This window comes from Xyrauchen texanus, chromosome 16 (genome assembly GCF_025860055.1).
Source record: "Xyrauchen texanus isolate HMW12.3.18 chromosome 16, RBS_HiC_50CHRs, whole genome shotgun sequence".
Taxonomy (NCBI): domain Eukaryota; kingdom Metazoa; phylum Chordata; class Actinopteri; order Cypriniformes; family Catostomidae; genus Xyrauchen; species Xyrauchen texanus.
Genome location: NC_068291.1, coordinates 44,919,523 through 44,930,011, shown reverse-complemented (window position 1 = coordinate 44,930,011; position 10,489 = coordinate 44,919,523). Strand labels below are relative to the sequence as shown.

The window sequence follows — 10,489 nt, the reverse complement described above, 5'->3', positions numbered from 1 at the left end:
GGCTATAGCCCCTAGCATCAGTCGCTAGTGCACTTCTTGAGGTCAGGACAGTGAGATTTATACACATCACACAGCTATCAATCAGCTGACCACTGTTACACTCACCCCCCTTAAACCACACTCCCATCCGGGTCACGGCACCACTTTGATGCTCTTGTTCTGCCCGCTCCATTCAGGACTGGAACCGGCGTCTCCGGCATGGGAGGCAGATGCGCTAACAAGGAGGTTACAGCCCCTAGCGTCAGACACTAGTGCACCTCTTGAGGTCAGGAGAGCATTTTAAAATTCTCTGATGTTTTCCAGGTTTTCCATGATGGTGGGAACCCTGTAAAAGTCCATTTAACTGGCAAAGATGACCTTTTGACCCTTTTGACCAGGATGACGTGTTTCCGCCATATTTGCCAGTGTAAATCCAGCAAACATTTTCACCATATAAACATTTGACACCACATATACTTCAAGAATGCCTCTATAATGCCTAAACATTATGCCAGATTAATCAGTGTAAACATTTCGTGACAGCTAATGCAAATAAATAGTGGAGTCAATTATTTCTCTGTCAGCCAATGGGAAAGGGAGGATTATTATTATTATTATTATTATTATTATTATTTTCTCTGCACTCAAAGAACAAGTATGTACCAACAAGTCATTAAAAGATAGTTTGCAGATAATTATGCAACACTTTAAACCAAAAGCAGCCCTCATGCGTCCCTCTGTCCTCTACTGCACCCTGATGGTGCAACGGCAAATTACTGCTCTGTGATCAGTCACTTGCTGTGCATGAAGGATATATTTCATGTGTTTGGAAGATGCTGGAACATTATAAATGTAATCTATATAAAGCGTCTTAATATTAAAGTAACTTTTATAGTTTTAGGGAAACTTCCATGAAGCAACATTTAGAAAGTGGTCAGTGTAAATTTTAATATATTTTAAAAAATCAGTGCTCAGTGTCTTCCACAGCAAAAATGAAGCATCATTACATTGACAGCCAGGGGCGTAGATTACAGTGGGGGGGGGCATATGAGAGGTAACCTCCCCCAATAATCAAAACAAGCAAGTATAGGGGGTCCGTGTATCTCAGCGAGTATTGAGGCTGACTATCACCGCTGGAGTCGTGAGTTTGAATCCAGGGTGTGCTGAGTGACTCCAGTCAGGTCTCCTTAGCAACCAATTTGGCCCGGTTGCTAGGAAGGGTAGAGTCACATGGGGTAACCTCCTCGTAGTCGCTATAATGTGGTTCTCGCTCTCGGTGGGGCGTGTGATGAGTGACTCCAGTCAGGTCTCCTTAGCAACCAAATTGGCCCGGTTGCTAGGGAGGGTAGAGTCACATGGGGTAACCTCCTCGTGGTCGCTATAATGTGGTTCTCGCTCTCGGTGGGGCTCATGGTGAGTGACTCCAGCCAGGTCTCCTTAGCAACCAATTTGGCCCGGTTGCTAGGGAGGGTAGAGTCACATGGGGTAACCTCCTCGTGGTCGCTATAATGTGGTTGTCGATCTCGGTGGGGCGTGTGGCGAGTTCGAATCCAGGGCATGCTGAGTGACTCCAGTCAGGTCTCCTTAGCAACCAAATTGGCCCGGTTGCTAGGGAGGGTAGAGTCACATGGGGTAACCTCCTCATGGTCGCTATAATGTGGTTCTCGCTCTCGGTGGGCGCATGGTGAGTTACTCCAGCCAGGTCTCCTTAGCAACCAATTTGGCCCGGTTGCTAGGGAGGGTAGAGTCACATGGGGTAACCTCCTCGTGGTCACTATAATGTGGTTCTCGCTCTCGGTGGGGCGTGTGGTGAGTTGTGCGTGGATGCCTCGGAGAATAGCGTGAAGCCTCCACACGCGCTACGTCTCCACGGTAACGCGCTCAACAAGTCACGTGATAAGGCAACTGAGATTCGTCCTCCGCCACCCGGATTGAGGCGAGTCACTATGCCACCACGAGGATTTTTTTAGGGAGAAAATCATTGGAAACCTGTAAATTCTTCCACTGTTCAAGCCAAACCCTCACCCTTGTTGGCAGCTATATTAAATTGAGAGAGATCGATATGTTTTTATAGTTTTCTCTTTTATTTCTCCAGCAGCAGCAGCAAGAGGCATATATTAGCTGTCCACTGCACTGCAAACCAAATAGAATGCTAAAGTTCACTTGCAGAATAAGCGCCAATAAACTGTTATGGCACACTCATCACATATATATAAACTGTGTATGTGGGCCAGTGTGTTGGCTCTTTTAATCTTTTGATGTAAAATAACCTTATGGCACTTATTTGCAACGCATATCTGTGACCCTAAGCATTAAAAATGCAATTATTTAAAGTGTTTTAGCTGCATAATAATGCGACAATTCTGTGCTGTCCTCTTCAAACACATCCAGACATCGAGATTTCTGCTCTGAACGTCACGTTTGCTTGTAATCAAGAGAAACTCTGTGCTTTCTTTCTCTTCGTTTACTTTTTGAGCTTTACTATCATTCAGTAATACACAGACGTAATGAAATCCGGCCCGCCAGTCATCTTTGTTTGGCCCTCCGACTGATTGTTGATCACATTGTATCGCCATCTGCAATAGCAGAGCGCGAAAAGAAGTGAAGAAGCAATCAGCGGTGAGTTTAACAACGCCCAACGGCGCATGCAACAGCACTCATCCGTCATCAGTTGTGAGGACCGGAGCGCGCGTTTAATCGGTCAAATCTACAGATGTAAAAATGACATTTACATAAATGCATTCCTAAGTAAACATGACATTTCTATATGGACATTGTTTTCATATGTGGGTTGATATTGTGAAAGGGTTACAGTATCGGGGAGCTTTCTGTTCACTATATGACTTTACATGGAAGAAATGTTAAAAATGGACATGCAAATGTGAATGTTTATATGTAACACATTGCTACAAAAATATATTTACTGTCTACATAAACATGTGCATAGAATTGCATGTTTAAAACTACTTGGAAAAACTCCACTTGCTAATGAGCTGTTCATTATAGCTGTCACACTGGAACTGTGTGCTGAGTGACTCCAGCCAGGTCTCCTTAGCAACCAAATTGGCCCGGTTGCTAGGGAGGGTAGAGTCACATGGGGTAACCTTCTCGTGGTCGCTATAATGTGGTTTGTCTATAAAAGAAAAGCTAAAAAAAATCATCTAAAAACATTGAAAAGAAGCCGGAGAGCAGCGGCAGACAAACACGCCAGCGCACACACTTCCAGAAGTCCTTCTACCTTGTTTGCATTCTCCACCTCTAGCAGATTGTTCAGGGGATTTATGTCTAAGATCAGTTCTGCTGAGAAATGGTGGACACTTGAGACTCAATCTGTGCCTTTAATACACACTTGGCTCCAACCAGCCCCTTTGGTATAGGACCAGAGCAGGATTGGAAATGGCAAAATATTGGATTGGTTTGGATGTCAGCAGGGTCAATGGAACTAATCCTACATGCACCTGCACTCGTGTGTTCCTCCACAAGGGCTACTTCCTGTTTAAAGAGTCAGAACTATAACTGTCCCATAACTGCCTCTTCCTGCTCGCTACTAGTGAAGGATTTGGCTCGTCATTACACACAGAAGCATCGTGCCCATCCTCACCACAATGGAAACAGACAGACAGACAGACAGACAGACAGACAGACGATAGATAGACAGACAGACAGACAGACAGACAGATATATAGATATATAGACAGACAGATAGACAGACAGACAGACAGATGATAGATAGACAGACAGACAGACAGACAGACAATAGACAGACAGACAGATAGACGATAGACAGATAGACAGACAGATATATAGATATATAGACAGACAGACAGACAGATGATAGATAGACAGACAGATAGACAGACAATAGACAGACAGACAGATATATAGATATATAGACAGACAGACGATAGATAGACAGACAGACAGATATATAGATATATAGACAGACAGATAGACAGACAGACAGACAGATGATAGATAGACAGACAGACAGACAGACAGACAGACAATAGACAGACAGACAGATAGACGATAGACAGATAGACAGACAGACAGACAGATATATAGATATATAGACAGACAGACAGACAGATGATAGATAGACAGACAAATAGACAGACAGACAGACAGACAGATAGACAGATAGACAGACAGACAGATATATAGATATATAGACAGACAGATAGACAGACAGACAGACAGATGATAGATAGACAGACAGACAGACAATAGACAGACAGACAGACGATAGATAGACAGACAGACAGATAGACAGACAGACAGATATATAGATATATAGACAGACAGACAGACAGACAGACAGATGATAGATAGACAGACAGACGATAGATAGACAGACAGACAGATATATAGATATATAGACAGACAGATAGACAGACAGACAGACAGATGATAGATAGACAGACAGACAGACAGACAGATAGACGATAGACAGACAGACAGACAGATATATAGATATATAGACAGACAGATGATAGATAGACAGACAGATAGACAGACAATAGACAGACAGACAGATAGACGATAGACAGACAGACAGATATATAGATATATAGACAGACAGATAGACAGACAGACAGATGATAGATAGACAGACAGACAGACAGACAGACAGACGATAGATAGACAGACAGACAGATAGACAGACAGACAGATATATAGATATATAGACAGACAGACAGACAGATGATAGATAGACAGACAGACAGATAGACAGACAGACAGACAATAGATAGACAGACAGACAGACAGATAGACAGACAGGAAGACAGGGTTGTGAAGGTTACTTTTGAAATGTAATCCACTACAGAATACATGCTGTAAAGTGTAATTTGTAATGTATTCCATTAGATTACTCTAGGTCAGTAATGTAATCTAAATACTTTGGATTACTTCTTCAGCACTGGTGGATTTGTTCACATGTTTTGTCTATAAAAACTCTGTCAGTACAGTGAGACAAAACACACGTTAAAAATACTTTCTCTGAAAAACCCAAATATCTGATGCAGTGCTGTTTATAAAACAAGATCAATCAATCTGATCGCGTTTTAAGGATTTTTAGCCATTTTTACAGAAAAAAAATGATTATCAAGAATATGATTTTTGCCCTCATATCAAAGAAATTACGTGAATTTTCTTGATAAAAAATATGATCGTGGCTGGAAACATGTGCATGTAAAATGGCAAGAAATAGTATAGATAGATTTTAGAATGAGTTTTTACCTCCCCTATAAATTCACGTTTGTGTGTGTGTGTGTGTGTGTGTGTGTGTGTGTGTGTGTGTGTGTGTGTGTGTGTGTGTGTGTGTGTGTTTCAGATATTCTGCAGCTGAGTGTCCGCAGCGCTGCTGCTCTCCTTCATGATCTCCTTCAGAGGGGCAGAACCGTTCCAAAGTCCACCAATCACAGGCGCCTATGCTGCATTCTCCGATTGGTCTGTACACCTGTCAATCACCGGGCGAGAGCGCTGTCCTCCAGATCACACTTGTATTCCGCTGTAGAGGAGACACAGAGATGTCATGCACCTCAGATGGGTGAGAAATGCTTTAACTTCATACAAATACATCATTATAACAATTAAACACACGTCACATTGACCACAGGCTTAAAATCACGTGTGAATGCGGATAAGACCCTCTGCATCTATCATTTATAAGAGGATTAACAGAAAAAATGTAAATAGTGTTTTATTACAGATGTGAGAAGCTCATATAATGCAGTAATTATAAAGATTCTTTAGTAATATCTAAAGAGATATTGTTGCATAGAAACTGGTCATGTGACTGTGAGAAATGCTGTGAATATTTAAAGCAGCAGTGATGCAGCAGAGCACAAATAACTTTCTGCATAATAATAAATGATGCTGAATATAGTGCAGATTATTCACGGTAATGCTCTTATATTCTGCACATAGAACATTGATGTTGTGGTTTACAATAATGGCACTCTTTTATGTTATTAAAAGCTCAATAAAGTGGAACAGGCTGTAATAATGTGTTGCCATAGTCACTCAAGTGGTTATTCAAATGATATGTCTATTGAGATTGTAATTCAGGGGAACAGTTCAAAGACTTTAATTGTGCTGAAAGACATCATCAATAGACCCACTGTTAGTTTACAGCAATATGCATGAATAGTTTGCCAAAGCATCTCCACAGTTCATATGCTGGCCACCAGAAATATGTCTGGCTGAGAGTTGCGGTCCGGCCGTTGAAAGATTACAGCTGTGACTGCATTTTCTGCATAAAGTCTGTTTATAGAGTTTAAATGATATAATAAATAATAAGCTTCATTTTATTGTGGGTATGAAAGCATTAATAATGATTCACGTTTATCATGTTATTTAGGCATTCTACATATGAGTCTGTACAGACAGACAGACAGATAGGTAGATGGATGATAGTCAGACAGACAGACAGACAGACAGACAGATAGGTAGATGGATGGATAGACAGACAGACAGATAGATGATAGACAGACAGATAGATAGATGGATGGATAGACAGACAGACAGATAGGTAGATGATAGACAGACAGATAGGTAGATGGATAGATGGACAGACAGACAGATAGGTAGATGACAGACAGACAGACAGACAGATAGATAGATAGATAGTCAGACAGACAGACAGACAGACAGACAGACAGATAGACAGACAGATAGATAGATAGATAGATAGATAGATAGATAGATAGATAGATAGATAGATGATAGTCAGACAGACAGACAGACAGATAGATAGACAGATAGATAGAGATAGATAGATAGATAGATAGACAGAGAGACAGACAGACAGATAGATAGACAGACAGACAGACGATAGACCAACAGACAGACAGATAGGTAGATGGATGGATAGACAGACAGACAGATAGATGATAGACAGACAGACAGACAGATAGACATATAGATAGATAGACAGACAGACAGATAGGTAGATGGATGGATAGACAGACAGACAGACAGATAGATGATAGATCGATAGATAGATAGATAGATAATAGTCAGACAGACAGACAGATAGATAGATAGACAGACAGACAGCTGATAGATAGATAGATAGATAGATAGATAGATAGATAGATAGATAGATAGATAGATAGATAGATAGATAGATAGATAGATAGATAGATAGACCAATAGACAGATAGATAGATAGATAGATAGATAGATAGATAGATAGATAGATAGATAGATAGATAGATAGATAGATAGATCATAGTCAGACAGACAGACAGACAGATAGACAAATATATGAGTCTGTATGTTTCAGTAACAGCCTTCTCCATCCTGACAGGCCTTCGATCGGTCAGGTGATGAACACCCGCCCCTTCATTCTTTCCCGGGCCGTCCCAGACTCGAGACGAGACCCAAGAGACAACTGGCAACTTAATTTAAGAGTGTAATTAATTCAATCAGGTCCAATAATGGAAGGCACGCACACAGTGCTGCGTCTGTACAAACCCATCCAGGAGTTGTGCTTTATCAGTCTGTACTTCCCTACCAAGAGGCCTCGAGGTTTCTCACGCGGTGGGCATGCCCTTCGTGAAGCACGGCCTCTGTACGGTAATCAGCGTGACCAGAGGAATGAAGACCCCGCCGGGCCCAAACAAAGACGCCAGTCTTGCAAATCAGCAGGAGAAATCTTCCAGCCCTGCGAGCCAACAAAAGGCTGCCTGACTGCAGAACATGTTCTCCTGCTGACGGACATCCTGTCTTTATGCAGTGAGTGCGCAGACAGACTCAGGATGGGCAACCAGGACGGGAAGCTTGAAGGACATGGAGAATTTGTTGGAAGTGGCGCTAGCAGGAGTAACCTGCAACGTACGCTTCCGCTGTCCCCAGAGAATAAGAGAGCGGCCTCCAGGGTTCGCAAGTTGAAGAAACTGGGTTCTAAGAAGATGGACAGTGCGGAAGAGTTCTTACAGAGCAAGATGAAGAAGAAGATGCAGAGAATAACTCCTGTGACCATCACCGAGGAACCGTCCTCCATCCACGGACCGGACACTCCAGGATCAGGCTCGTACGTCAGTGCATCCAGCCAACCTCTCCTTCCCATGGACGAACACTTCCACTTCGCCAACGACGGCTGGGATTACATGGAAGAGCCTCGTTGTTTTGAGACAGAAATGGATCTTTGCAGCGAGCTGTCTGAGATTGATAATCAGCTCTGTTTAGAGTTCGCGAAACCATCGTGTACTTTACTAAGAGGAGAGCATGGCCATACCCTACATGAGTTCAATAATGCGCGTCTTGATTCGGGAATCAGCTCTAAACTTCGTGAACCAAAGGAGAAGATTGGAGGTCAGATGGGGGCTCAGCTATATGATGATGAAGTCAATATGAGGAGCGTTGCGAAGTGTAAAGTTGTGACTAACATGGAGGCTGGAAGTCTAAAACTTGGCGCTGCTTCACTGAGGTCCAAAGAGATTATGTTTGAGAAACCTCTATCTCAGAGCAGCTACCAACCGGTAGGACAAGAAGAGATAGAACCTAGGTCATCAGAACCTATGAGGCTACCACTATCATCCCCTATTGATGCCAATTCTAGAACGTCACACCTTCGGTCCTGGACCAAAAGCCCCACATCCAGCTCTCTCGCTGAGGTCTTCAGTGTGTCTTATCCCGTGACAAACAGTCTTCAATGCATGTCTCCTGTCCTGTCACCTTTGTCATCCAAACTTCCCAGTCCTCACCTCAACCATCGTATCGTGTTGCTGCCTGAGGAGGATGATGGAAATCTACGCTGTTCCAGAGACGAGCCCAAGGTCACATCAGAGGCCATCGACAAAAACGGCAACCGCAGGACCGTCACAAGGCTCGACCTGAACCTCAGCCGACAGGAAGTGAATCATTTTAATCTGAACGAATCAAGTGACACTACCTCAAGTGAGTAACAATCACATTTCATATAGTAGTTACACAAGATATTTCTCTCTTAGCTCAGCTATCAAGAAATATTTCATATTTAAAATATCTGTTTTACAGAACTAGAATGTTACGGTTTGTTGCTAGGGTGTTGTTATATAGTTGCGTTTTTATTTTTTGCTCTGTGATTGCTAAGGTGTTCTGGGTGGTTGCTAGGGTGTTGTGGATGGTTGCCAAGGCATATCTATGTGGCTGTTAAGATGTTCTGGGTGGTTACTGGGGCATTCTTATACAGTTGCTAAGGTGTTCTGTGTGGTTGCTAGGGCATTGTTATGCATTTGCTAAGGTGTTCTGAATAATTTTGTATTTTTAGTTCATTGCTATGTGGTTGCTAAAGTATTCTGGGTGGTTGCCAGGGTATTTCTATGTGGTTTTTAAGATGTTCTCTGTGGTTGCTAAGGTGTTCTGGGTGGTTACTAAGGCATTCTTATACAGTTGCTAAGGTGTTCTGTGTGGTTGCTAGTGTATTGTGGGTGGTTGCTAGGGCATTGTTATATGGTTGCTAATCTATTCCGAATAATTTTGTATTTTTAGTTCATTGCTATGTGATTGCGAAGGTGTTCTACGTGGTTGCTAGGGTGGTTTGGCTGGTTGCCAGGGCAGTTCTATGTGGTTGTTAAGATGTTCTGGGTGGTTGCTAAGGTGTTCTGGGTGGTTACTAGGGCACTGTTATATGGTTGCTAATGTATTCTGAATAATTTTGTATTTTTTGTTTATTGCTATGTGATTACTAAAGTGTTCTGGGTAGTTGCTAAGGTGTTGTGGATGGTTGCTAGAGCATTTCTATGTGGCTGTTAAGATGTTCTGGGTGGTTGCTAAGTTATTTGGGGTGGTTACTGGGGCATTCTTATACAGTTGCTAAGGTGTTCTGTGTGGTTGCTAGGGTGTTGTGCGTGTTCAGCAATGTTTATCAAAGCAGTTGCCTAGATGTTCTGGTTGGTTTCTAGGGCATTCTGGGTGGTTGCTAGGGCATTGTTATGCGGATGCTAAGGTGTTCTGTATAATTTTAGATTTTTAGTTAATTTCTGTGTGGTTGTTAAGACGTTCTGGGTGGTTGTTAAGGTGTTCTGGGAGTTGCTAGGGCATTGTTATGTGGGTTCTAAGGTGTGCTGTATAATTTTTTCAATAATGTGATGTGGATGGTTCCCAGGGCATTTCTATGTGGTTGTTAAGAAGTTCTGGGTGGTTGCTATGGTGTTCTGTGTGGTTGCCATGCTGTTGTGGATGGTTGCCAGAGCATTTCTATGTGGTTGTTAAGATGTTCTGAGTGGTTTCTAGGGCACTTTTATACAGTTGCTAAGTTGTTCTGTGTGGTTGCTAGGATGTTGTGGGTGGTCACCTGGGTGTTTCAGTGTGGTTGCCAAGATGTTCTGGATGGTGGCTAAGGTGGTCTAGGTGGTTGCTAGAGCATTCTGAAGGTGTTCTGAATATATTTTTAATTTTTAAGGCATCACTAAGTGATTGCTTGGGTGTTCTGCGTGGTTGCTAGGGTGTTGTTGGTGGTTGCCAGGGTGTATCAGTGCGGTTGTCAAGATGTTTTGGGTGGTTGCCAGGGCATCGGTTT

At 42.6% G+C, this 10,489-nt stretch overlaps 1 protein-coding gene and 1 long non-coding RNA gene across 2 annotated transcripts in view; both read left to right on the top strand.

Annotated features, from left to right (window-relative positions):
* Positions 1-10,489, top strand: part of LOC127656941 (uncharacterized) — a 452,192-nt gene that overhangs the window by 99,245 nt on the left and 342,458 nt on the right. The gene's annotated exons all lie outside the window — the stretch shown is intronic.
* The window catches only part of LOC127656915 (formin-1-like), an 82,340-nt gene continuing 79,275 nt past the window's right edge, over positions 7,425-10,489 (top strand). The window contains exon 1 of the mRNA XM_052145457.1: positions 7,425-8,886. Coding sequence (XP_052001417.1) covers positions 7,425-8,886 — 1,462 coding nt within the window. The remainder of the gene's footprint in view (positions 8,887-10,489) is intronic.